Source organism: Aspergillus undulatus, assembly GCF_047715775.1.
Source record: "Aspergillus undulatus strain CBS 261.88 unplaced genomic scaffold BDV17scaffold_26, whole genome shotgun sequence".
Taxonomy (NCBI): Eukaryota; Fungi; Ascomycota; class Eurotiomycetes; order Eurotiales; family Aspergillaceae; genus Aspergillus; species Aspergillus undulatus.
In genome coordinates this window covers 255,542-280,107 of record NW_027396630.1, presented here as the reverse complement: position 1 = coordinate 280,107, position 24,566 = coordinate 255,542, and the positions used below count along the sequence as shown (strand labels likewise).

The following is a 24,566-nucleotide window of genomic DNA, read 5'->3' as shown; positions in this document are numbered from 1 at the left end:
CCAAAGAAAAAAGTGCGGGCTATCAGATGAAGCGACTTTTTCTCCGGTGCTTGAGGTCAGTTGCTTTCGCAAGTCTAGTCAACGCCCACCCAGACCAAAAAATAGCAGCGACTAGCTATCAAAATATCAGTCATGTCTGCCACCGCCGATAAAGCGCGGTTCTTCCTGGAAAAGTCCGTTCCGGAGCTCAAGGAGTACGAGAAGAAAAAGATCTTCAACAAGGTAAGCTCCGCACAGGGTTATGCTGCTATCTGGCGGGAACTGATATACAAATCTCGCAGGACGAGATTACATCGATTATCAAAAAGCGATCTGACTTCGAACACAAAATCAATGCGCGCGGCGCACAGCCCGTCGATTTCGTACGGTATGCTGAGTACGAGATGAATCTCGACAGTCTACGAAAGAAGAGGGTAAAGCGCATGGGGATCAAGTCGGCAGGATTTAGTGGACAACGTCGGATTTTCTTCGTTCTCGATCGTGCTACTCGCAAATTTCACGGCGATATCGGGTTATGGATACAGTATATTGAATACGCTCGACGACAGAAAGCGTACAAGAAGCTCAGCACGATCTTGATGGATGCGTTGCGACTTCACCCATCTAATGCTGATTTGTGGATCTACGCTGCGCAATATTCTATCGACGATCATGCCGACATGTCACAAGCGAGGAATTATATGCAAAGAGGGTTGAGGATCTGCAAGAGCTCCAGGAAATTATGGATTCAGTATGCCAAGTTGGAGCTCATCTACATCACTAAGCTTGTCGCACGACAGCGGATACTGGGACTCGATGAAAAGATGGAGGCACCCAAGCCGCAGGCCTCCGGCGACGACCTTGATGCCGACATGATCATGATGCCACAACTTACAGAGGAAGATATCAACCCTACTGCGAGGGACGAGAACGTCGATCAAGCGGCCCTACAGACCCTCAATTCAACACCCGCGCTTAGTGGCGCGATTCCTGTCGCTATCTTCGACTCCGCCATCAAAGCATTTGACCATGATGATCGATTCGCCCACGAGTTCTTCGACATGGCCTTTGAGTTCGAAGATGTGCCTTGCCTTCAGAAGATCCTGTCACACGTCCTGGAATTAATGCAAGAGACCAACCCCGCCAGCCCTCATACACTGATATGCTACATCAAATTCCCTACGGCTGGCATCAAAGCCACTTCGGCCGAGTTCCCGAGGGCTCTGGGAGCAGCACTCTCACGGCTGCAGGAACATCGTCAGAAACCTGGAGTTGCGAAGGAGGTTGTCCGCTGGTTGCGTACAGTGGAAAAGACAAAGGACTTGGATCCCTCGATTCAAAAGGTCATTGCCGCCACCATCCACAAAGCCGAGCAGGTTCTTCAGTGAGCGTGGTTTTGATTCCGGTCATGTGGCGTTGTCGGAGTTGTCATTAACAGTCGTTTATTATTGGCATACGATGTACAGCAGCAATTCGGTCTATATAGAGTTGGTAGCAAAGCAATCATTCATCGTCACGGCTCCCTCGTCGACTTTCCTTCTTGCTGCTGTTCTTCTTTTTGTCCCTGATTCTAGCCTCTGTTCCGGCCTTGGATCTGTTCGGTGTTAGTCACATTCACGGTTCAAGTAGTAGTGATAGTATACGCACAGTCTCTTCGAGCGCTCTCTGGTCTCCGGCAGTGTCTCGCCAGGAACGACGCTCGTTGCGGAATGTTCTAGTAGCTTGTGGAGCTTGTCGTAGCACGCCTCCACGTTATCGGACTGCTTCCGCGATTCTTCCGACTGTATGACCAGACTGTTTGTTCTGGCTGCATAATAGCGGGACGTTTGAAGCGGGGAATGGATGATGTGCGGCACCAGAGGCAGCAAGGACTCGAGCGGCACCTTCAGCGTCGCCTTGGAATTGACCCTATCCAGGGCGAACCCTGCATGTTAGAGCCGACATCCTTGTACTACCTCATCGAGTGCGGGGGCCGGGGACAGACTTGTTCACGTTCTGGCCGCCGGGGCCGCCAGACCGGCTGAAAGAGATTTCGCCGACGTGACGGGGGATAGTTGTGGAGTTGAGCTTGGAGAGCCATTCTCTAGCTGCAGCTAACTCTTCCTCTGGGACGTCCGCCCATCGGGACGCGAAAGACCGCCGGAATGGCACACTGTATCGGAGAAAGGGTGAGGACAAGAGTGTACGAAACATGGTGCTATGTGTAAAGAACAACCATAATACTGAGAATCAGATCATAAGATTGACATGCAAGTACCGTTGTCGGAGGTCCAAGCTCGAGCTCGAGGTCCAGCAAATGATCACATGGACGGGAGCAGCGCCATGAAAGGCCCAGAGTCCAGACTCACTGCAGTCAATCCTGGACGACAACCTTCGGCCCCACCGATCACCTCACCAACTGCCAGGCCCCATTTTGCGCTGCAGACTCTGCTCCTCCTCCCAGTCTCCTTCACTCTATACACTCATCCTCTTCTCTAAGTTCCATCACTTTCTCCAGCTCTTCACAATGCTCTTCTATTCGCCTTCCATGGCTTTCCCATAAGCTCACTAGCTGGGATTCTATCCGCCACTAGTTCGATACTCAGGCATCGCCTCCAGCTTCCTCCAGTCTCCTGGTCGCTTTTCAGCCACAGTTCTCTGCACGGTGTGCCATCCCAGGCTGCCATCAATAATTGCTCCGGCATACCGAAGGACCCAGAGAGTCAGAGATCAGAGGGTGACCTCCTGCGTGGAATTTAACGCATTATTACGATCGGTGACTGGCGCTATTATTTGTTGTTTCGTGACTGGTGGTTCCTGTTCCCAGTCCATCCAACTTTTCCGCCGTCTCCGATAGATCTTTCTTGCTTCTGCCCTCTGCCATCCCTGGCACCACGTCCTCCTCCTTCCTTATCAGTTCGACTACCTACCTATCTCTTTATTCTCTTCCCCGCCATAGATCAACTCACCTCCCTTCTCTCCCCCATCGCCCACTTCATCTCCCAGCTCCTTTATCACACTGCCGTCTTCCGGTGCTCCATCCCGTTCGCCTGGTTTTTCGTGATAGCCCCACTTAAGCTCTGCGCTCATCGTGACAAGTTGACAGCCTTGCTTTCGCTCGTTTTTTCTCGGTCGCCCTTGGATCCTCTTGTTTGTTTGTAGATGAATCCATACTTTCACCTTGGACTACATGACGCCAGACTCCCCAGATGAGGCTCTTCACTTTCGCGGCAAGACCTTGACTCCCGAGAGCCCTCGCCCGCTACACGTCGCGGAACCTGCCAGTATTCCAGTGCTACAAAATCAAATGGACCCCGTGTTCAACGACACCTCGACTTACGGACAAGCCGAGTATCTTTATGAAAACAACCACTACACAAATCCGAGTGGCAACTACACAAGGTCCGGCGAGGTGACGGGGGATACGGGTGGTCAGCCGCAGCGACCACCGCAACATCAATCGCATATACAAGGTAGCCTCCAATCCGGCCCTCTCTTAGTCAATGATGGGTTGATGGGAGCGGATACGACTTCCACTTCCCCCTCCAGTGCGGCTACAGCTGCCCTTTTGCCTTCCCTATCCAACCCAGTCCTATCCTCAAACTCCTCAGAGCCCTCGAGCGTCGCAAAAGTTACAGCAGACTTTTTTCTAACGGCATGTCCTCCATCAGATCCTAGCTCCCCTCTAACCCAACCCGTCCCCGGTGCCCCCTCCTTTCCCTCCCATGCTGCTCGCAACAATCCCTTTGTGAACGGGGTAGACCATTCTGTCGCCGCCTCGCAATCCCAGCCCGCGCCGCAAGGTCGACTAGACGCGGAAGAAAGACCGGAGGATAACGCTGGAAACGGTGTCGACTTTCAGAACCTCCTTGATAACCTCCCATCCTCTTCAACATCCCCCTCCGCGCCTACGCTTTCTGGAAACACCGTCCCAGCAGACGACACTTCTGCCTCCCCTCAAGCTTCTACTGACGAGGCTACCCAATCTTCCCTCGGCCTACCCCCTCGGCCTCCACCCCAAGAGAAGCCTTCTATACATCCCAACTACAATCCCAGCGATGATATACGTTCATACCATCAGCTTCCTGGTCATGCTGCCCCAAATAATCCAAACCCTTACGCGGCCCAGCAGGGTAGTTACCAGTCTAATGTTGGACTGCCTGCGATAACAGCTGGTGCTCCGGGGACTTCTTCAGGTGCTGGTTCCCTCCCTCCCCCCCCGGTTGCCAGCTTTCAACAGTCGCCATCCGCTCCAATGGAGTCCCAAGAAACCCCAGCTCCCGTCACCCAGAAGAATAGTCGCATTGATAGTCAGCCGCCCCGCAAAGACGATGATGCACCTTGGGGTGCAGATGTACAGAAAAAGTACGATTCGTTCCTGCATGATGAACGGATTTACGTGACCGAGGGTCTCTGGGATCGCTTCCCGTATGGATCGAGGTTATTTGTTGGTCAGTATACACCCGATATCACTTCTCAGTATTTGAACGAATCGTGTCTAACCATGCATCTAAACTATAGGCAACTTACCAACCGAAAGAGTAACAAAGCGGGATCTTTTCCACATCTTCCACAGTTACGGAAAGCTTGCCCAGATATCGATCAAACAAGCCTACGGTTTCATACAATTTCTTGAGGCCCCGGCCTGTAAACGAGCACTTGAGAAAGAACAGGGAGCTATCGTGAGAGGCCGGAAAGTTCGTAAGTGATATGGTCCTAATCGAGTTCTTAAGCAGACACTGATCCCCTCCAGACCTTGAAATCTCAAAACCCCAGCGGAACACCAAGCCGGCGCCGGCGCCATCAGAACCTTCACGTCCTCCTCCCCGTCGTTCGAGGTCACCCGAATATAGTCGAAACGGACCTCCAAGTAATCGGTCGTCGAGGGCCCCGGCGGATCGCTTTGATCGGCCTCACGAATCAGGGAGGCTGCCATTCAGTGACTTCCGGGATGAACCCACTCACCGCAGGCGGGAGGGTTTCCGCTCTCCACGGTCACCGTCTCCTCGCGGGTATCGGCCACGCGAAGGATATCGATCCCGAGATAGGACTCCGGAGCGGTTTGATCGAAGACGGCGCTCCCGCTCGCCGTTTGGAAGAGACAGACGGTACCGCAGTCCAAGCCCCCGCGGTCGCGCGAATTACAACAGCGATGCGGACCTACCTATTCCCAGGCGAGCCCCCAGAGATGTTCCCGACGTGCAAATACTTGTTCTAGAGGAATTGGACAGGTAAGGATTTTTTCTCGACTTGCGAAGGATGGGTGACTAAACAAATCGTACAGGCACTTTGTGTTCCACGTTGAAAGCAGCTTCCGAAATAGAGGGTTGCGGGTAGATGTTCTAGTGTTAGGACCACGAATTCCTCTCGATGCTGCGGTCAAGCGCCAGATTTCGGAGGGCGTTCTCGCTGTGGTGAGACTTTCAAGGCCCAGTCAGATCTCTAGGAAAATACCGCTGCAAGTATTCGATCGGAGTTCGGGTCCCAACAATGTCCAGTTTAACGGTGAGTTTACACCTGTCAAGGTACATGACCACGTACTGACGGCTACATCTTAGAATTTCCGGACGTTGAACCTAGTGTTGCGGCTAGTATTGTCGTGCAGGCACAGTCCATGCAACGAAACGCTCCCAATGTCCCTCTTCCGTCGCCTGCTTATGGTGTTCCACCAATCCCATCCGCACCGCTGCCTCACCCAGTCCCTCCTACACTTCCAAACCAGCCCAATCTCGCAAATGCCATCTCTCACCTCGACGGGGCTGGATTGCAGTCTCTCTTGGCTGCCCTGCAGCAACAGCGGTCTCCTACACTCCAACAGCCCGCACAGCAACCATTTTCCGCATCTTCCACTCCAGACCTTGCGAGCCTTTTGAGCGCGGCCACTCGACAGCCCGTTCCGCTCAATCCTCCGCAACCACCTCTTCCACAGCAGCAATTCCCGCTGCAAAGTCCCAATCCCGCAGCGATTTCCGATCCCAATCTATTGTCGCTCTTGGCTAAAGGACTCGGCGGGCCCCAGCCCCAAGGCCAACCTGCCATCGCTCCCAATCAAGTCCAGAATATCATGAGCCAGTTGGGCAAATGGAAACAATGAGTCACGATTTATTCTTGAATTCATTTGTTCTGCCGCATCCTCCTGTTCATCAGAATCACGGATTTCGCACCTACTGGAGTTGGCGTTTGTTTTCTTATTATCTACTTGTTTTCGAAGGAATGGGATACTCCTCGGTATTGTTCGAAACGACCATTTCGTCGTTCGGGTTTGATGGGTAGGGGGAGTCAGCGCTTAGATAGTTTTCGATTTGCTTGTTTTATTCTGGGAAACCATGTCCCTCGGCGTCGGTCATCTTGTTATTTCCATCAATAGGTTTCCCAGGTGCTTAAACCCTGGTTGGGAGCGCAAACCATTCCCGCTCAGGCGCAACAAACCTGAGCTGCAATAATTCTAATGCAAGTTTGGTGAAGTGGGTAGAGAAGTTTGAGTCATTAAGCGTAACTATAGTACAAGTATAAGAGCCTAGCTCATCTTCCCCGTGCTCGGGTTTATCCAACATCCCTTTTGCTTTCTTTTATGTTCCCTATTTGTTCGTCCACCCTTGCGACTTCAGGTCCTGGACTGTAGCCGCATCTTCTCTCTTGATTCTCTCAATCGTCTTGTCCCGGTTATATTCCATCACGCGCTTCTCCTTGAAGTATTTGACCTACTCACAAGCATCAGCAGCAGCTCAACCTATTCTCTAGATAAAAAAGCCCATTCCAAACGCGCGGCCGTGGACACAGCTCGATATCTCCCCGGCTTAACCCCCCAGTAATGTCAAACATACCCAAGCACTCGCACAAGCACCCTCAAACTCCACAATCTCCTTTCCGCACTTCTTCCTCGCCTCCTTATCCCCGTTGACCGAATCAATGATATCATTGTTGTCCAGGCATGCAAAGAATCGGTCGCGGCTTTCCCAGCACTTTTGTCGCGAGGTTCGATCGGGCGCTATCCGGCCGCCGTCGGAGGCTTGGTTTGTGGGTGTCGAGGAGAACCAGCCCATTGTATTTGAAGTGAGTGTTTCGCTGGTATTTATATGAGTAGAAAAGGGCGTTGTTGGTCTGGAGAGTATGGCAGAGACTGGAGCTTGGACTTGGACTTCGGAGTTGACCTGGCTCCGCAGTTCCGCAGTGGCAGGCCGCAGCATGGCTTCCGCTGGTCATGTGGCGCTAGGCCAAGTCAACTCCAACGGCTGGCGGAGCTCTATTCTCGACAGCTTCATTACATTTACACCACTTCATCAAACCTTTTGATGTGCAAGGTCCTTTGACTGGTACCTTGTACAAGATACATCCCCTCGCAAAACGCTCCTTCGATCGGAAAGAGGAAACGATACACTTTCTCGACGTTCTAACTCATCGGCCCATTCCCTTCCTTGGCCGAGCCCAAAACGCCGAAACCCAGTCCGTCGCTGGTCCATATAGTTCATGCCCCCGCGCCGACGACCTCCTCCAGCGGGGGCCCGAACAGATCTTCCACCGCTGAAGATCGTCCGCAAGATCCTCCTCCTGCAAGCCGCCTACTATGTCACCGCGACGGCCCTGATTCTCTTTACAACGCTTGTCTATGGTGCGGCGTTTTCGCTGGATTTGGTGCTTAGCTGGAATGCGTTGAGGGGGGATACGACGCTGGGGTGGATGTTGGGATTGGTATGGATGTTGAATAGTTTCTTATGGTGCGTCCGGATATTTTCTCTGTCCTTGTCGTGGAATGGACCATGGAGTTGCAGTTGGCTAACTGTGGATGATCAGTGTGATATTCCTCCTTCTCCTCGTCTCCCGCTCGAAACTCATTCCCGACTTCGCTCTCACGATTCACTTCATACACCTTATTACGACGACGTTCTACACGCGTTCTGTGCCGTCGAATCTCCTTTGGTGGGGACTGCAATGCGCCAGCGCAGCCTTTATGGTTTCCCTTGGAATCTGGGCATGTCGGTGGAGGGAGCTCCAGCCGATTAGCTTCGGTGGGATTGGCACTGGCAGCATGACGCAGAGCTCAGATCGGGGGTCGTCACAGGCTGGCGAAAGCAGTGGTGGTGGTGGAGGATGGCTTCCGGGCTGGGGACGCAATGCCGGAGGCGGCGAGTATGAGATGGTTAATATGAAGGCGGATGGGGCAGTATAGCCCGTCTGTCTGGCATTCACTTTATTACCTTTTCTTGTTATATCTTTTTACTTCTCCCGGCAGGTGCTGTCGTTACCAAGGCTGTTACAGTGCTCCCGGGCATCTCGTTTCTTCTTTTTCATTGTAACTAATTAGTGTATACCCTAGCTTGCATGCGCATCTGTAGAGGTGGCGTTTGTTCTCTGTATTCCGGCGTCCATCGTTTTACGTGAATAGAGCAGCTCAACTCTCGGTTGACAGAATACATATTTATACCATACTATGATGACAATGCACAACGTCGTCGGTATCAACTATCTTATGTCATGACATTTCCTCGAGATACCGGGGAGACAGTCTAAATTCTTGGTTCTCCTGATTTCGTCCAGACGCCTCCAAACAACATGCGCCTTCTCACAACAGGCTCGCCATCGGCGCATGGAGGCATACTTCTCCAACTCCAAGTGGGGTGCGGAGATAAGACAGCAGAAGAACTTAAATACCCTTCACTTCTCGAATAAACTCCTCTGTATATCTCCTCCAGCTCGATCCATCTTATCTCTACATTTTTCTCTCTTTCCTGGCCAGCCCTACAGTGTCCCACCCAAGCACGACACAATGTCCACCACAACCACCCAAACCACCTCTCAGCCCCAGGTGGTCGTAGATCCAACACCTACACCCAGCACAACGAACCCTAATACAACCCTAAGAAACATCATTTCGGCCTCGGAAGACAAAGTCTTCCAAGCCGTTGCGCGCGGCGACCGCGCAGGAAAGGTCAAGCTCGAAGGCATCCCGACCTTCAGCGACTCGTACGCCGAGCGCCAATGGATAAAGGAGCACATGGCCGCTGCATTCCGGTATTTTGGAAAGGAGGGGTTCAATGAGGGGATTTCGGGGCATATTTCTGTGAGGGGTTCGTCGTATTTCCTTCCTATCCATCACGTTCTTTACCATTTAGACTGTAGAGAAGAAAGGTGCTAACTTCAAGTCCGGTACTTAGACCCCGTCCTAAAGGACCACTTCTGGATCAATCCCTTCGCAAAGCACTTCAGCGCCATGAAAGCGTCTGATCTCGTCCTCGTCGACGGCGACGGGTACGTCACGGAGGGCGGCGCGCAACTACCCATCAACGAAGCAGGCTTCATGATCCATTCCGAAATCCATAAGGCTCGGCCGGATGTTATGGCTGCGGCGCATACGCATGGGATTTATGGCAAGACGTGGAGCGTTTTTGGGAAGCCTGTTGAGATGCTTACGCAGGGTTTGTCCTTTTGTTCCTTTCCTTTTTTGTATGTGCGTGGGCCGTGTTGGCTAATGGGTGTATGTCGATGAATGTGTAGATGCGTGCAACTTCTACGGCAAGCTAAGTGTCTACGAGGACCACGGTGGCGTTGCACTGGCTGCTGACGAGGGACGGGCGATTGCGAATGCGCTGGGGAAGGACAATATTGGTTGTATTCTTCAAAATCATGGGTATATCATTATCATATATCACCCCGTCTTTTTCTTTCTACTTGATGAAAACGCGCTAACCTCAACACTCAACAGCCTCCTAACAGTCGGCTCAACCGTCGACGAAGCCGCCTGGCTCTTCGTCAGTCTCGATCACGCCTGTCACGGGCAGCTGATGGCCGAGGCGGCTGCGGCGAACGGGATCCCGAAGAAGATTATCCCCGATCATGTTGCGAAGTATACGGCTGATGCAGCGCAGAATGCGGTAAGCCTTCATCTGTTTCTTCATCCATCTGCTCTAGCCCCAGGAATGGAATATACTAATGCCGGTATAGCACAACTTCTACAAGGAGTTCCAGCCGGAGTTTGATCTGATTGTTGAGGAGAGTAACGGGCGGGTTCTTCAGTGACCACTGACCAGGGGGCTATTTGGGTTTCTGGTCTTGACGGGAATATAATCTAGTTCATGGTTCTTATGCTTTTGGTTCGGCAAAAACAAATGGACTGACTGTCCTTAAGACGGGTCACAACGGATGAATGACCAACTGCTTCCGTTCCGTAGAGTTCTTGCAGACGTGCTACTATTCGCACACCGCTCTAATCTAAATAAGGCTAGTACGAATGTTTCAGAAACGGTTAGCATCCGGTGGATCCGAGCGATATACCTATTCGGCGTAAACGCCGCACCAAAACTCTGGTTCGAAACCGCGCTAGCAAACCTTACTGGACAATTCGAAACCCACCGATTCATCTCGGCAAAAGTCGCACAAGATCGTGCCGTATTAGTGCAGATTTATTTCTTTCTTCAACAACATCCGATGTGGTGTAATGGTTAACATCGCCGTCTCTCACACGGCAGCTCGGGGTTCGATTCCCCGCATCGGAAGCTTTTCCTTTTTTTTTTTTTGTTCTGTGAGCGGCCTACGTGGCAATGACCGTTATCTTGGCTCATGCTCTCGCATTTCTGAACAATTTATGAGGGCTTATTGCTTGAACCGGACCCCGGGCTGCCGTGTGAGAGACGGTAACAGATCTGGAATAGCTTGGGTTCGAGTAAATGGATGAATAGTGACAGATAAAGGGCACCAATTCACACTGTGACCATTGACCATTAGTATTGTTCAGAACCAAGGGCCAGTAGCATCGGACCAACATGACATGCTTCTACTATACTCGAGGGTTACGTACACTCGAGCAGACATCAATGTAATCATTTATGGCATGCTCCGCGGGATCCTATCGGCAGGCTTATGATATGCCTTATATATGTAGGGTACGTATGTTTACCCCGTATGAAGAATGTGTCTCTGCGCTCTGCGAATACGTACAGGATAGTAAATAGTGTTGCCTGGCGGTCACTAACTCCTTCGCCAGCCCTACCGAAGCTTGATGATTGATGTCATGGCATTGTTCAGAGTAATGATGATATCATCACCCCAATATCACAGACTATATATATAGGTAAAGAACATCGCAGTACATATAGAGCACAATAACCAACCAGTCTCTCCTTCGATCAATACAATACCACCATTAGCAGGAACAAACAAACCATTCAAAGATACCTGTTTTACTTATACCACTCTCCAACCTATCAACTCTGCACTATAACCTACCCAAACCCAACCCAATAACCAATCAAAATGGACACAACAATCCCAACAACACACGGCAACACGCCCAACCCACCGAAACCGGTCGTCGAAGCAAAGTCAAAAGCTGCCGAGCACAACACGTACATGAAGGACCAGATCGCCAAGTTCGAGGCCGAGCACCCCGGCGCTGCGGATACTAAGGCGTTTCAGAAGGTTGCGGGGAGGTGGAAGGATGCTAACGAGGGGCCTAAGATGGAAAGTAAAGATGTGAAGGAGTGAATGAGTTTGGGTGGAATGGGATTATTATGGACACGACCGCGGGCGAGGTCTAACCTCGTTGCTGAGCTGGGCTTGGCTGAGATTTCGTGATATCGAGAAGGCCCGGGTCTTTGTTTCCGATGAACCAAGTACATACATATGCATATACCAATGAGCGAAATGTCTGAGGTTTCTTATTGTCGATTCGAGTACCATGGAATAAGAATATCATTTATTACTACTTATACAGTCCCAGTTCCGTTCTCACTTCTCTCGACTCATCGATGTCCCCGTCTCCTCCCCTCCCCCATGACCGGAACCTTCAGCATCCCATTCGCGCCCGCGGAATTCGAACTCGAACTGCCACCACCGCCACCAGATTTTCTGTTAGGCTGGGTCAACTCGCTCCACACCTGAGCAAGCGATGGCCGGACATCAGGAAGCATGCTATACTGCATGCTGTAGAGACTGCGGCGGTGAATGGGCGGCACGAAGCGGCCGGTGAAGAGGCAGAAGATGACGGAGGGGGAGAGGTAGTGTTTTCGGAGGCGGTGGCCGAGCTGGAAGTACTGGTCGAACATGGCGCGGAGGGTTAGCGGGATTGATTCGAGGTGGATGTAGTGTATTGTTGGGTCTGAGGTGTTGTTGGGGGAGCTGTCGTGTTCTGAGCGGAGTTCGAAGCGGATTCCACCTGGTAACCGCCTCGAATCTTTGACCCGCAACATTAATGCAAAAAGAGGAAAGTGGTTCAGGAAGGCCAGCCATGTATCAAGACCCGCCTTGAGCGAGATGATCAACATCCGCGCAGAGGTAAACGCCAGATAGAACACGATAACCGTAGGTAGGAGGAAGAAGAGGACCGTGAAGAGTATAGTCCCGAGAAGCAGTTGGTCGAGGTCATAGTCGCAAGAATCGATACGGTTGCGGAGGACGTTCCGCTTCTTCCCACGGAAGAGGTGGAAGAGTGAGATGATGATCGTGAGTTGCCAGTTGAATATCCTCGCAGAGGCAATGTAAAAGGAGTAGATGTGCACGGTTAGTATGGAGATGAGGTCTGAGAAGAGGGCGATTGGCATGCTGGCACCGGCAAAGCTTGCGCAGCCGATAACGTATATAATGTGAGGGAGGTAGGGTTGGAGATTTGCGATGCACGCTGACGGGTTAGCAGACATCTAGACCGAAAGAAAAATCTGTCCTACCTGCCCAATTCTCAATAACCCACAGGAAAAGATCACCCAGAAAAGCAGCAAGCTCGTTATTCAGCTTCAACCCGGCAGGCCAGTCCATCAGCCAGGAGATCGTCCGTTGCAAGCCCTGCACGGTCCAACCAGAGAGAACGAAGTTGATCTGATACGCCACCCAGTTGGCATTATCGATAATGTACGAGCCCAGGGCAATGCCGATAATCACATCGTTGGCAACAAGCCACAGGCTGTTATAGAATCGGATGTAGTGTGCATGGTAAGTCGTCACGCTCTCCCAGTCATCCTTCCTCTGCCTCAACTTGACGTACTGCGTAGGCCAATAACAGAATTGTTGCAGGCGGATATCCACCTGCTGTGCTGTCGCAGAAATATCCTTCAATGCCGCAGCATCCGGCCGAGCGCGCCATTCCAGGACCTGCAGGACAACGTCCGCGATGGCACGGTGAAACACCAGCCCGATTACAAACACCCGAGTCACAACAGGCCATATCCACTGCCAGAAGACATACGACACCCCTAGCACGAATAGGTCCCACGCTGTCGTTGCCGATTCAACCACTCGCTCCGAAACACTCATGCTCCTCTTCACGCGGGTTCCAATATGGCTGCTGTTTTTCTCTATCAGCTTTCCCATCTCGTAAGCGCAGTTCACCTGGTTCACAATGAACGGAAGCGCCAACTCTTTATGCGACGCAACATGCTTCACAACCGTATGTAGTTTCAGTTTATCCACCAATTTCTGTGCTCGAGCTTTCTGCATCGCCTCCCCAGTTTCCTTCGTATCCGACATTGCGTCTGACTTGTCTATCGCGAGCACCTTGTCCTCCAGAGCAAGCGATATAGGGTTCAGCGACATATACTCCATCCTAGTCGGGTCGGGATGATGGAACATAATAACCTGAATCGAGAGGCCCGTCTCCGGCGGACAATATATCCTCGGGACCCTACTCGATGACTTTGTAGTGACAACCAAATGCGACGAATTGAATGCCATCGGCGGATCTCGCATATTAGTCGAACCGAGGACATGCATTGACGACCGGCCGCAGAGGCCGAAAATGCGCGGAACAGGATGGGGGCTGTTTCGGAAAAGAATGCCCGCGCGGAGAGCATTGTCGACGCTTCGAGGCTGCCCAGTAGAACTCATTAGCAACCACTTGTAACAGCCTCCCAAATACGAACTACCTCGACATCCTCCAGCACAGCCAACACAAACAAATCCAGCTCCGAATTCCGCCAACCCACAATTACTCCCGGCGCCGACGACCGGGGAAGATCGTATGGCCAAAATACCCGTAGCAGTCCATCGCTCATCTGCATATTGTCATCCTCCACGTAGTGCTAGGGACTAGAACGAGCCTCGACGGCGTAGTTGTTCGCGGGCGGAGACGCCGAGGTGCACGGGTCGCGGGTGCTGGCCACACTCCTTTTGCGCGAGGTGGTTGATTGGGATAATGAGGAGGAAGAAGAAGACGGAGAGGAAGAGGAAGCCTTTTAGAGTTCTGGTCTGTAATGTACAGCGCTGGTTAGTGTGTTGAACAAAGTAAAGCAGAGCATTGGGGAAGTTGCGCAAGCGCGGTGCGGTGCGGTACGGCGCGCGAGTAAGTGGACTAACTCACCACCACGCCGTGATCCCAGGCGAAAATGGCTAGTTCGTAGAGCCGGGTGACGAGATCCCACCGCGCGGTGATGTAGCCCGCAACAAAGATGCCGAGGGTGAGGATGGAAAAGGGGTGCATTCGGGAGTCGAGCTGTTGCGGAGCGGATGGACTATGGACCAGCTTCAATTGAACTGGAGGGACATAGCGAGCGAGGGACAAGGCGAGTTCTCTTCGATGAGTTTGAAGGCTGGTTCTTCGATTCAGGTGTACGAGGGAAATCAGTAGAGGAAAGCGCAGTAGACGAATGAGTGTTTCGGTCGGTGTTGAGGGAGTGAATGGAATGGATGTCACCGAAGTTCGTTATTTACTCCCGTTTCAATGCGTCTGCACCGCTGCCCCACGTGATCTATACTACAGGACCAAGCATGGCATTTAAGCAGGAATACTCTGATATAATCGAAATGTTCAAAACGTGAAATATGTTGTATTTAGTTATCCGAACATTACCCAGTAAATCTATCCCACCGAACGCCCGCCCAATCCACCATGAACAGAACAAAGTATAGCCCGAAACAAACCCTAACAAGCGGACTGGCACTCATACAGGATCAGATTTACAACGCTTGAATTCCCTGGAAGACCCGATTCGCCTGTAACTTCGGATCTGCCTTGACAAGATCCCTCATGACCTGCCTCTTTTCCTCGACAGTCATCTCCTTCCCAGGCTCCTCAATCGCATTCTTCCACTTCAACAGCATGGCCTTCAGCAACGCGCTGCCCTCCTCAACTTCCTCCTGCGAGTACTTGTCGATAGCCGCGGAGTCAGCCTTGCCGTTAGACTTTCCTTCGGAATCAGCGGATGTGAAGTCCTCCAGCTCTTCGGCCTTCTGCCGCGCCATGTTGACGACTTTCTCGGGGAAGCGGACGAGCTCGGCGACGTGGATGCCGAAGGACTGGTCGCAGATACCGGGTTCGACGCGGTAGAGGAGGGTCACCTTTTGCTGGGCTTTCTTTTCTTCCTCCTCCTCTGATTTCGTAGTTCCGTCTCCAATGAACGCGACAACGTGCAGATTCTTAACGGATTTGGAATACCGCTCTGCCAGAGCCGTCAACTCGTGGAAGTGCGTAGCAAACAAGCCGAAGCAGCGGATTTCCGTGACGATGTGCTCCGAGATGGCCCACGCAAGACCGAATCCGTCGTATGTACTTGTTCCACGGCCCAATTCGTCAATAATAATCAGTGACTCAGAAGTCGCCGATTTGAGGATGTTCGATGTTTCCAGCATCTCAGCCATGAACGTTGACACGCCCTTGAGCTGCGAGTCGCTGGCACCGACACGGGCAAGAATACAGTCAAAGATGGTGAGTTCTGCCTCGGTGCAAGGCACAAAGCAGCCTGTTTGAGCCATGAGTGCCACGACGCCAATCATGCGGATGTAGGTCGATTTACCGCCCATGTTGGGACCGGTGATGATCAGGAATGAGGACTCGTCGCGGATGAGCGAGACGTCGTTGGTGATGAAGGAGATGTCGTCTTGCATTTCCATGCACGGGTGGCGCGCTTCCTTGAGGACTGTGTTTCCTGTACCGCGCGGGTGGATCTTCGGTCTGGTGTAGGCTGTTGGTGCGTGGACGGAGGCGTGCGCGAAGCTAACAATGACATCAAGGTGGGCAAGGACGCCAGCCAATTGCTCCAGAACGGGGCAGTATGAGGCTGCGACGTTGACGACCTCCGAGACGAGCCCCGTCTGCGTGCGGTTGTAGTTTCCAGAAAGTTGATCGTGTTCCCGGCGCAGGGTCGCCATGGTCGAAGTGGTGAAGTACACACCGTTCTTCTGCGTCGAGCACTCTTGGTACTCCTTCTTGTTGCGAATGCAGCCTGCCTCGTTGCGCGTCAGACGGAAGCACCACCCGTGCATGCGGTGGTTCTCCAGAAACAGCTTCTTATCCATCTCCTGGCCTAGATCCTTCGCAACGCGCTCGTGCTCGCGATGCATATCGTTGCGCAACTTATCCAGCTTCTTGCGGATGATGCGCAGGCTATCGTCGAACTCCGGCTTGATGATGAACTCGTGGTTCGCGAGCGCGTCCAGATCCACCGTCGCCTCAACCATCTCCTCGAGCTTCGCAAGACTATTCGAGTGGTTCCGCAGCTTGGCCGTGTACTCTGTCTCCAGCGGCGTCTGGTAATCCTCATCCATGACATTCTCCAGCGAATTCACGAACCCGGGCAGGCGGATCGCAACTTGATACACACGCACCACATCCTCCAAGTTCGCCTGCTTCCGCTGGAACCGCTTCGCAAGACGGTACAGATCTGGAATGGACCGCAGGTGCTCCTCCTGCATCGTCTGCCGCAGCTCTGTGCTCACGACAAACGCCTCAACAAGCTGTTGCCGCTTCTCGATCTCCGCCAGGTCCATCAGCGGCTGCTTCAGCCACTGCGCGAGCAACCGACTACCCACGGGCGTCTTGCAGTGGTTCAACAGCCCAAACAAGCTCATGCTCTTCGATCCATCCCTCGGGCCCGGCATAAGATTCAGCGCCCTCAACGCCGCCGCATCGAGTTTCATAAATTGCGCCAAATCATGCTGATACAGCTGGTACTGTCCGAAATTCGACGCATCCGACATAACACCAAGGTACTTGATCAGCGCCGCTGCGCTCCCCATTGCAAGCTTCAGCTCCGTCTGAGGCAGCGTCCCCGCAGACCGTTCATCACGCAACAACCTCGTCAAATCTTGCTCGATATCACGCACCCCAAAGTCCGCAACGGGCCGCTCGGATATCGCTATCCCGCAGTTATCCGCTATGGCCCTGATCTTCCCCAATTCCACATCCTTCCGATTCACATCCATAACAACAAGACACTCCTTAACCCCGAGCTGGATAACAAGCGATTCGAAGTTTGAGTATACATCGTTATCGAGAAACTCACTCACCCCAAGCTCCCGTACACTCGCGTCCGCAAAACAAACACCCACATTCCGCGCCTCGCCAGCCTTCGCACTAATCTTCACAGCGAGAATTATCGGCGCCCCCGTACCAGACCCCATCGCGTCCGCCGTCATAGTCCCTAATTCCTCCTCAACATCCTGCAGATTCCCCGGCGATGCAATCTTAACCCTCTTCCACTGACCCTTTCCCGTCCCCGCAGAACCCCAAATCTCAACCCGCTTATTCAACCGGAATAACGCCTCCCGTAGGAAGTTGCGGAACACAGTCACGCTCATTGTAACGGATGGTAAGCGGTCGGTTTCGCTGCGGCCTAGGTGCCGTAGGACTGAGGTTGTCTTGTAGACTGTCCGCGCGATGAACTCGGCTTCTGGACCGTGCGCGGAGTACCAGTCGCCGCGGTCGAAGATGCGAATTGTTTCGGTTGAGGCATTGTCTTTGGGAAGGGAGCGGTAGAAGCGGATGAAGCCGACTTCGTCGTCGACCTGGTTCAACGTAGCTTTTAGCGGAAGTGCTTTCTTTTGCTTCGAGATTGGGATGTTGCGGGTTGTAGAGATGGAAGGTTGGGCTCACCTTGAGGTCTGGTCGGGATGACATTGTGCCAGCAAGCCTCTCCTGGAAACTTGAAGGTGACTTAATTGCTGGCTTGTAGTATTGTTGGAGCAGTGTTGGAGCTTCGTTTCCCCGGCCTCTTATCCGTCGATAGATAGGTTCTTGGCGCGTGCTAGACGCGACACGGTCACGTGCCTCCGCGTCATGCTACAGTGGTTTCTGGCGAATCAGCGTTCTCTATAGAATGAACTCGGTGGACAGAACTCGACATTGTACCTTAGTCCTTTAGGAATTGAGTCTTTCAGATGAGTGATTGATTATGTATAGTCTATCATACAGATATCAGATGCAACGCTAATGCAATTCGTACATGAAATGCTTCCGTAGCCATAACTCCAAGAATGCCCGCTATGAGGTATCACCAAAATAGAATCCAAACCGTCGACGACGTATACAAAAGAGCGTATTCAAAAGGTAAATCAGAGGCTCAACTGGGCCACCTTGGCCCCCATCTCCTTGAGATGGACGTCGCCACAAGACTTTAACACGACAGACTTCAGCTGGTTCACGGCGACAATGCTCACCCAGTGGCCGGCAACGTCTTCCCGGGACAAAATTTCCACACATGCTTCCACTTCTTTGTCCGAGATGGGATTGCGTGTTGAGTCCTGCACATTCTGGATAATTGTCTCCAGGCAGAACGGGGTTCGCTGTACCGCCATCCTCGCCATCGGGCCGCTGCCCACATAGCCAGCTGGACGGAGAAGAGCAAGCACACCCGCGACCTCCTCGACACGTCCAACAGCAGCACGACGGAGAAGAACGTCCTTCGATGGCGGCGGAGGCAGCTTCGACTGCCGCAGCTCCTTGTTCTTGATCCGGTCCAAAAGGCCCAGCCGCCGACTGCTCGTCGCATCTCGTTTCGTTGGCGAAGTCCCAGAACCTGCTTGCTCAGACTCAGCCGCAAGCGCCCCCATCTTCATCTTAATCACACCCCCCTTCAAATCCTGCAGCCGCTGCTGCCCCTTCCGAAACGCCGTGAACGGAGTAAGCGACTCCTCAATGCTTGCGAGACCAAGCGTCGCCACAAAATCCACCCTCGTCTCGTCGCCATCAACCATATCCAAGGCCTTCCCCCAAAGACACTCAACAGCCTCCTCAAAACCATTCTGCAGCACACCTTCATCCTCAATCCTCTCCGCCCGTCCACCAACCCTCTCCAAACAAACGCGTCCCAGCCCATGATTCGCAAGCCGGAACCCGCAATCCCCCTTCCCATTCTCCTTCTCCTTCCCATTCCTCCAAACCCACAAAAGCCGCTGCAAATCCTTAACAACAACCTTCCTCTTCTTCCAAATCCGCTCAACACTCGGCAGAAATTCCCTCAAGTCCGCGGGGGCCGTAACGCCTTTATGCGCAGCGTGGATCGTCAACGCCTTGAGGAACGCAGAGTGCAGGCGGACCAGTTCTTCCACAGCGGCCGGACGTGCAGGAGGATGAAGATGTGTAGTTTGACGGGCAGCGGGTGGTAAAGGCGACAGTGTGTTTGCTGTCCTTGACCTCGGAATTGCGATTGAGCGGGTACGGGTAGGCTTTGACGGTGTAGATGGTGTAAATAGAGTCTCGTCTTCGTTCTGCTCCTCAATCGCATTCTCAACCCCAATCTCAGTCCCAGCTCGAGCTCCAGCACGCGCCGAGCGCGTCGCACGCGAAGGCGATAAAGCCTCAGCCTCAGCCTCAGCCTCAGTCTCATTCTCGGTCTCGGTTCCAGTCGAAACAACATAGTGCCCACTCCGCCTACCCCTAGTCGACGGCGACAAAAGGTTCAAAGAGCTAAACTTGAGGGACTTCGAGGGCGTAAGCGTCAAATCCACCTGCTCTGCAGTTGTCTCTAGTCCGTTCTTTCCCGTACTTGTGACCGCAACGGATCCGACGTTCGCAAGCTCAGACAATTTCCGCTTCTTGGAAGGCGAGACCGGTAGTCCGCTGGCGCTGGTGCTCACGCTCTTGCCGTCTTTCAAGTTGACGGACGCCGAACTGCGGAGCCCGGGCTTGGTCGCTCTTGCGAAAGATTGAATTCCCGGCTGCGAGGCCACGCGAGGAAGGCGTTCGGTGGCCGTGGCGCGGGTAGAGGTGCGAGGCATTGCGTCGTGATTTCCCCTTTATTAGACTCGTAGTATACTGTAACAGAAAATTAATACAGCAGTATGAGTAAAGTATTAAACATGAAGCTGAGCAGAAGATCCAAACAATGGTCGTAGTAAATCAGTGAGATTGGAAATGAAATGGATCTGTCCAGAATTTCCAGTCTCTTCGAGTAAGGGGATGATGGGCGGTTAAAACTGCGAATGGATGGGTCCAATTTCAATTTCGCGGACGGAACGCGTCGCGACGCGTCTTTGGCGTTTCGTGTCGCGATTAGGCTAAATTGACTTCGCTCATCGCGAAAACCAGGAACCTTGGACATCATTTAAGCTTGAAGGGTAAAATAGAAGGTTAACTTTAGAGATGGAAATAAGATTGGGTCGGATCTTTGATTTAACCTTATGGAATCTGTATAAGCTTGTCACTACGGTGATGGTGGTCCGGTCCAGGGACTTGTCTGGAATGCAGCATGTCTCGCCCGCGGGCAGTGCCCGCACCGTTCCTAAGCTTGGAGAAAAGGTTCTAGACTGCTACTGGTACGGAGCAATCTAAAAATACTGATAAGATAGAGAGCCATGGGCATTATGACATTATCATCAATTGAGTTAGACTAAACTGACTACTCCGCACCGAGGTATAATCATTAAAGTATAAAACCAGAGCAGACAATCACAAAGTTCCTATCACATAAATCATAAAAGAGCACCTTCAGAAGGAAGTCCCAAGAACTAGCTCATTTCTTCCCTCCAAACCACCCGGAAACCGTGTTCTTCGCCTCATTCGCCTTCTCCTCGGCCTCATTGCCCAGTCTCGACGCCTCGTCCTTGAGCTTGTTGGCTTGCGCCTCGGCGTCCGCGCGAAGCTTGTTCGCCTGGTCCTTGCCGCTCGCGCTGAACTCGTCGAATTTCCGCTGTGCTTGGGAGGCGAGGTCGCTGTTCTTGGTTTGGGGATTGTTGGCCTATGCGAGCTTGTCAGTTGGGGTTTGGTGGTGGTGGAAAGAGATATATTGATGCAAGGGAGAGTGTATAACGTACAGCCTCATCGATGTTCAGATTCGTCTCGAGACCGGCCTTCTCGCCGGCTCGTTCGCCTGATTCGGTTCCGGGGGCCTTTGAGCGGGCGACGGCAACGTCGTCTGTATTGGATAGGTTAGTCAATCTTATTCCTTTCGTCTCAACCAGTCCATCCAAGGCCATGCTTTGCTTTTCTGGGCTGGGCTAGATAAGAGCGAGTGAAAGTCTCACGTCTGATTTCATCGCCGGCAACCTTTGGGTCGCCGCCGGCGCGATAGAAGTAGTAGCCTCCTGCGCCGAGGAAGCCGAGAGCGGCGTAGAGACCAGTGCGGGACTTAGCAGCGGGGGCAGCCATTATGAATGTGTAGGTGGTGTTCAAAAAAGTCGAGGTCGTGATGTAATTGAGCTCTAGAGAAGGATACGTGAGTTAGATAGGTACGTATCCTCTGTTCGCGTGACGGTGGTGGTAGGAGGTGTAATTTGGTAAAGAAAAGCCAATTGCTTCAATGCTAATTCTGAATAACATCTCAATTGCAAGGACATTCGCAGGTTTAAATAGGTCCAGCAACGCGAGCAGAATCGGTGATGCGGTTGGTTCTTGGGGGTTCGACGTTGACGTCACTGGTCGGTCATCTGCCAACCAACCTTTCCTCGGCCGGACACTGCAGGTGTGTTTGAGCCCACATAAGCTGCTAGACAGGGGAGTAGTGAGATCATCGTGGGGACGGCAATAATTCGGAAGCGATCTGAAAAGGACGAGAAAGGTGAAGCTTGGAAGAGGTGGATAGCTTGGGGATGTTATGATATCAGTTGTTGCTCGCTATGCGCCTGGTAACTAACTTGACAGACAACTAAAACATTCTGTAGGAGTGACCGCACTCTTTGAGTTGAAAAGACTACGAGAACAGTTCGGACAAATTCATATATTCATTTCAGCGGCGAATGTTAACATATACAAACGCAAGCACGCTACCACACCATGAAGAAAGTGTCTACCCAGAACCTTACCTCGTTGCAATCGCCAAAGCCGAGAGATTGAAGCTAGGAAGCTAGGGTATCTTCAAGCGCTGGAGACATACTAACGAGTAATGACCCGAGGAAAACGCCAGATCATGCAGGCCAAAATAAAACGCGAAACAAAGGCGACAAGTTGAGACACAAGAGAAACCGAACAATTGAGATAATTGAAATGGACAAATACCTCGGAAACCGAACCCATCACTATGCGTTATTCATCAGTCATCACAAGTCATCAAGCTGCCGTAACGCTGTGGTGTATATAGTCAAATAGCAATAGGCCGGGTCTAGAACGCCATGTACAGTGAAGAAAACCGAAAAGCGAACGGTGAGATGGTGTGGAGATCTGGAGGCGATATTGACACTAGTCGTATCGCTGTGCTTGGAGGCTAGGAAATGGTAGGAGGTGTGATGGAGCCGTTAAGGTTATAGAGATTCGATCCGACGTCTGCGCGTACAAATCGCGCAGCATCGGAAGATCTATACCATAATATCTGCGGGATTCTTATTCTCGCTCGTAGCAACTGCGACAAGGGCCTCAAGTCGACCCATTCCAGGATCTCGCGATTCCCGGTTCATAAGATTAGGTCGCGAATCGCGCTTCGCATGGTAGTTTTCGGGTTGTGGTGGTATAGGAGGACAAGCCTGTACTCCTGATCAGTGATCTATCGCAACTGGTCCTCATTTATAACGGGAGCGTACTGTTTGGGATGTATCAGAAGAGAAGGGAGGATGATGCGGCTCGACGTAGCCGTTGTTAGGTACAATGGCGGGATGGTATTCAAGTGATGCTGTTGATGGCGTGTGAACGCCTTCGCTGCTGCTCGAATCCTCTGGACTCGTACGTGCAGCATGAGTACTTGATGCTGCAGTGCTGTACGATGATGAATTATGGCTGTGATGGCCACGGAACCCTTGGAGCTGTTGTTGGTACGACGAGGACGGCCGAGAGCCAACGTTGCGAAGCTCTGAGATGGTCTGCTGGCTCCAGTGCGATGCATCACGCTGAGGCAGCGGCTTGTCCCTGATATGGAGACCGGTCAAGTTTGTATGCAAAGACATATCCCAAGAGACGTGGCCGCGTCGATGACCAGAACCCGATATAGGCGGGGCGGGTCGACCCTGAGGCGGTGCGTAATTGAACCCGCCGGTGAAGTTGTAACCTGGCGGCTTGGTGTCGATTTGCATCGGACTAGGCCTACGGACTGGAGGTGTCAAGGGTCGCTTCGCAAGTTGATCAAATGTTTCAATCCCCGGAAGGCGTGTCGGTCGATCTGACGATTCACTACCTCCTTGGGGCTGTGGAAGTGATTCTGAAGTCTGGGAACTGGCAATTCCGGCATGCTCCGGCCTTGAAAAGTTAGGCGGCCATGTTGAATAATGCCATGTTCTTCGCCGCAAGTCCGCTTCTGTCTGTTGAAGGTCTCTGTCACTCGACAAGGGATATTTTCCGCTGCTAACAGGACTAGCATATATTTCTCCTGACGGCGCATAGTTGGCGACTGGGTATGCCTGAGAGGGAGGGTGAGAAGTGAATGGGTTAGCTCCTGACGGAACGGATAGCCGACGAGCTGCGGTCCTGCCGTCCCAGAATTGAGATGATGCGAGCATAGGTGAACCGTTACCCGGATACATGCGTGAAGGAGTATATGGAGAACCGCCCGGCGGTAGACCTCGGGCTTGGTTCGGGGGCGTGGTGGGAGTATCCATCATCGGATCAAGACCCAATCTGCTCCTGGTAGTCGGGTCGTTGGCCATCATCAACGGAGGCGGGCGTCGACGCAGCTCCGCTGGTTGACTGAATGTTGACGTTGTTGAAGCTATGCTCGAGGTGGAGAGATTCCTGCTGTGTCCTCTGCTATGTGTCCCTTGACTGCCGCCGGTACCTGCCCGCGCGCGGCCCTGAGGGCGCACTCGATCGGTTCGAATCTGGCGTTGAAAGCGAGTGCCGGTAGCCGCCAGCGAGTCCCCCGGGATTTCCTCGTTCACGTGCACAGTCTGGGCGTGTTGCCGCAGGTTATCGAGTCTGGAGAACCGTCGCGAACAGTGGCACTGAAACGGGCGCTCTCCAGTGTGTTTTCGAATATGTCGAGCCAAATGCTCGCTTCGAGTAAAACTCAGGTTGCACGGTGGAAACTCGGTACAATAAAATCGCTGTCCCTTTTTCTTCTTTGATGGTGGTGCATTTCCCTTCCGCTCCGAGTCGTGGTCCGAGCCCATCTCTCCGTCAGAGTCCGCTTGTATAGTCTCATCTGACATCGAGTGTGTACTCCCACGCGGTTCGTCCGGCATTTGTGCTGTTCGCAGACCAGGTTCCTCTTTGCTCATTGTTCCAGGGTTCTGTAGCGATGATAAGCTATTTGAGTGAGGGCGCGGTGTGGCAGACGTGGCAATCGTATTCTCCATGGGGCGGTCCGGTGGCGAGGAAATGTTATTGACGGGTAGAAAAGACATATTGACAGCGAATGTTCATCAGAGAGCCACTCCAAGTTCTATGTACGATCCGTTCGGAGATACCCGTCGGCACGAAAAAAAAAAAAAAAAGTACTTAAGAATCGACGCTTTCGACACGAGATAGAAAGACGAAATCGACAGGGCGACGCTGACTACTAGAAAGGTTCGCGCAGGTCAAGTAAGCGGATGGACCATAACATTTGCTGAGC

General features: G+C 52.4%; 13 protein-coding genes and 1 non-coding gene across 14 annotated transcripts; 6 read left to right on the top strand and 8 right to left on the bottom strand.

Moving 5' to 3' along the window:
• Positions 1 to 132: 132 nt before the first annotated feature.
• BDV17DRAFT_282025 (snoRNA-binding rRNA-processing protein UTP6) lies at positions 133 to 1,367 on the top strand (the record flags this gene model as incomplete). Its single annotated transcript, XM_073760135.1, has 2 exons — positions 133 to 222; positions 282 to 1,367. 2 exons carry the CDS (start codon positions 133 to 135, stop codon positions 1,365 to 1,367), a joined length of 1,176 nt encoding a protein of 391 aa, XP_073615300.1.
• An 81-nt stretch (positions 1,368 to 1,448) lies between these two features.
• Positions 1,449 to 2,326, bottom strand: BDV17DRAFT_97286 (peptidyl-tRNA hydrolase domain protein). The gene is made up of 3 exons (XM_073765421.1): positions 1,964 to 2,326; positions 1,627 to 1,887; positions 1,449 to 1,573 (listed from the first exon to the last, which is right to left on the bottom strand). Exons 1-3 carry the CDS (start codon positions 2,170 to 2,172, stop codon positions 1,483 to 1,485), a joined length of 561 nt encoding a protein of 186 aa, XP_073615299.1. The 5' UTR covers positions 2,173 to 2,326; the 3' UTR covers positions 1,449 to 1,482.
• An 822-nt stretch (positions 2,327 to 3,148) lies between these two features.
• Positions 3,149 to 6,052, top strand: BDV17DRAFT_282024 (putative RNA-binding protein (Nab3); the record flags this gene model as incomplete). Its single annotated transcript, XM_073760134.1, has 5 exons — positions 3,149 to 4,409; positions 4,480 to 4,659; positions 4,712 to 5,189; positions 5,243 to 5,463; positions 5,517 to 6,052. 5 exons carry the CDS (start codon positions 3,149 to 3,151, stop codon positions 6,050 to 6,052), a joined length of 2,676 nt encoding a protein of 891 aa, XP_073615298.1.
• A 242-nt stretch (positions 6,053 to 6,294) lies between these two features.
• On the bottom strand, positions 6,295 to 7,096 carry BDV17DRAFT_97289 (cytochrome c oxidase subunit 6B family protein). Its single transcript, XM_073765422.1, has 2 exons — positions 6,783 to 7,096; positions 6,295 to 6,659 (listed from the first exon to the last, which is right to left on the bottom strand). The coding sequence occupies exons 1-2, from the start codon at positions 6,999 to 7,001 to the stop codon at positions 6,537 to 6,539; spliced, it is 342 nt and encodes a 113-aa protein (XP_073615297.1). The 5' UTR covers positions 7,002 to 7,096; the 3' UTR covers positions 6,295 to 6,536.
• Positions 7,097 to 7,233: 137 nt separating this feature from the next.
• On the top strand, positions 7,234 to 8,421 carry BDV17DRAFT_264334 (protein SYS1). Its single transcript, XM_073758007.1, has 2 exons — positions 7,234 to 7,673; positions 7,750 to 8,421. The coding sequence occupies exons 1-2, from the start codon at positions 7,426 to 7,428 to the stop codon at positions 8,123 to 8,125; spliced, it is 624 nt and encodes a 207-aa protein (XP_073615296.1). The 5' UTR covers positions 7,234 to 7,425; the 3' UTR covers positions 8,126 to 8,421.
• Positions 8,422 to 8,645: 224 nt separating this feature from the next.
• Positions 8,646 to 10,016, top strand: BDV17DRAFT_264331 (class II aldolase/adducin domain protein). The gene is made up of 5 exons (XM_073758006.1): positions 8,646 to 9,023; positions 9,111 to 9,371; positions 9,451 to 9,583; positions 9,659 to 9,827; positions 9,898 to 10,016. Exons 1-5 carry the CDS (start codon positions 8,723 to 8,725, stop codon positions 9,970 to 9,972), a joined length of 939 nt encoding a protein of 312 aa, XP_073615295.1. The 5' UTR covers positions 8,646 to 8,722; the 3' UTR covers positions 9,973 to 10,016.
• A 360-nt stretch (positions 10,017 to 10,376) lies between these two features.
• On the top strand, positions 10,377 to 10,448 carry BDV17DRAFT_t84. The gene has a single exon. It is a non-coding gene; the product is annotated as a tRNA-Glu (tRNA).
• Positions 10,449 to 10,960: 512 nt separating this feature from the next.
• On the top strand, positions 10,961 to 11,651 carry BDV17DRAFT_264330 (uncharacterized protein). Its single transcript, XM_073758005.1, has one exon. It carries the CDS (start codon positions 11,206 to 11,208, stop codon positions 11,434 to 11,436), a length of 231 nt encoding a protein of 76 aa, XP_073615294.1. The 5' UTR covers positions 10,961 to 11,205; the 3' UTR covers positions 11,437 to 11,651.
• A 12-nt stretch (positions 11,652 to 11,663) lies between these two features.
• BDV17DRAFT_264326 (phosphatidylinositol N-acetylglucosaminyltransferase subunit Q/GPI1) lies at positions 11,664 to 14,550 on the bottom strand. Its single transcript, XM_073758004.1, has 4 exons — positions 14,240 to 14,550; positions 13,806 to 14,127; positions 12,615 to 13,749; positions 11,664 to 12,568 (listed from the first exon to the last, which is right to left on the bottom strand). Exons 2-4 carry the CDS (start codon positions 13,938 to 13,940, stop codon positions 11,694 to 11,696), a joined length of 2,145 nt encoding a protein of 714 aa, XP_073615292.1. The 5' UTR covers positions 13,941 to 14,127; positions 14,240 to 14,550; the 3' UTR covers positions 11,664 to 11,693.
• BDV17DRAFT_291672 (uncharacterized protein) lies at positions 13,969 to 14,359 on the bottom strand (the record flags this gene model as incomplete). Its single annotated transcript, XM_073762181.1, has 2 exons — positions 13,969 to 14,127; positions 14,240 to 14,359. 2 exons carry the CDS (start codon positions 14,357 to 14,359, stop codon positions 13,969 to 13,971), a joined length of 279 nt encoding a protein of 92 aa, XP_073615293.1.
• A 163-nt stretch (positions 14,551 to 14,713) lies between the features above and the next one.
• On the bottom strand, positions 14,714 to 17,850 carry BDV17DRAFT_264325 (mismatch repair ATPase MSH2). The gene is made up of 2 exons (XM_073758003.1): positions 17,750 to 17,850; positions 14,714 to 17,661 (listed from the first exon to the last, which is right to left on the bottom strand). The coding sequence occupies exons 1-2, from the start codon at positions 17,771 to 17,773 to the stop codon at positions 14,836 to 14,838; spliced, it is 2,850 nt and encodes a 949-aa protein (XP_073615291.1). The 5' UTR covers positions 17,774 to 17,850; the 3' UTR covers positions 14,714 to 14,835.
• Positions 17,851 to 18,094: 244 nt separating this feature from the next.
• On the bottom strand, positions 18,095 to 20,006 carry BDV17DRAFT_264324 (DNA replication factor Cdt1 C-terminal domain-containing protein). Its single transcript, XM_073758002.1, has one exon. It carries the CDS (start codon positions 19,870 to 19,872, stop codon positions 18,208 to 18,210), a length of 1,665 nt encoding a protein of 554 aa, XP_073615290.1. The 5' UTR covers positions 19,873 to 20,006; the 3' UTR covers positions 18,095 to 18,207.
• Positions 20,007 to 20,606: 600 nt separating this feature from the next.
• Positions 20,607 to 21,241, bottom strand: BDV17DRAFT_291669 (uncharacterized protein; the record flags this gene model as incomplete). The annotated part of the gene is made up of 3 exons (XM_073762180.1): positions 20,607 to 20,831; positions 20,908 to 21,008; positions 21,118 to 21,241. The coding sequence occupies 3 exons, from the start codon at positions 21,239 to 21,241 to the stop codon at positions 20,607 to 20,609; spliced, it is 450 nt and encodes a 149-aa protein (XP_073615289.1).
• Positions 21,242 to 22,383: 1,142 nt separating this feature from the next.
• BDV17DRAFT_282020 (C2H2-type zinc finger protein) lies at positions 22,384 to 24,357 on the bottom strand (the record flags this gene model as incomplete). The annotated part of the gene is made up of 2 exons (XM_073760133.1): positions 22,384 to 22,548; positions 22,606 to 24,357. 2 exons carry the CDS (start codon positions 24,355 to 24,357, stop codon positions 22,384 to 22,386), a joined length of 1,917 nt encoding a protein of 638 aa, XP_073615288.1.
• Between the last annotated feature and the right edge of the window lie 209 nt (positions 24,358 to 24,566).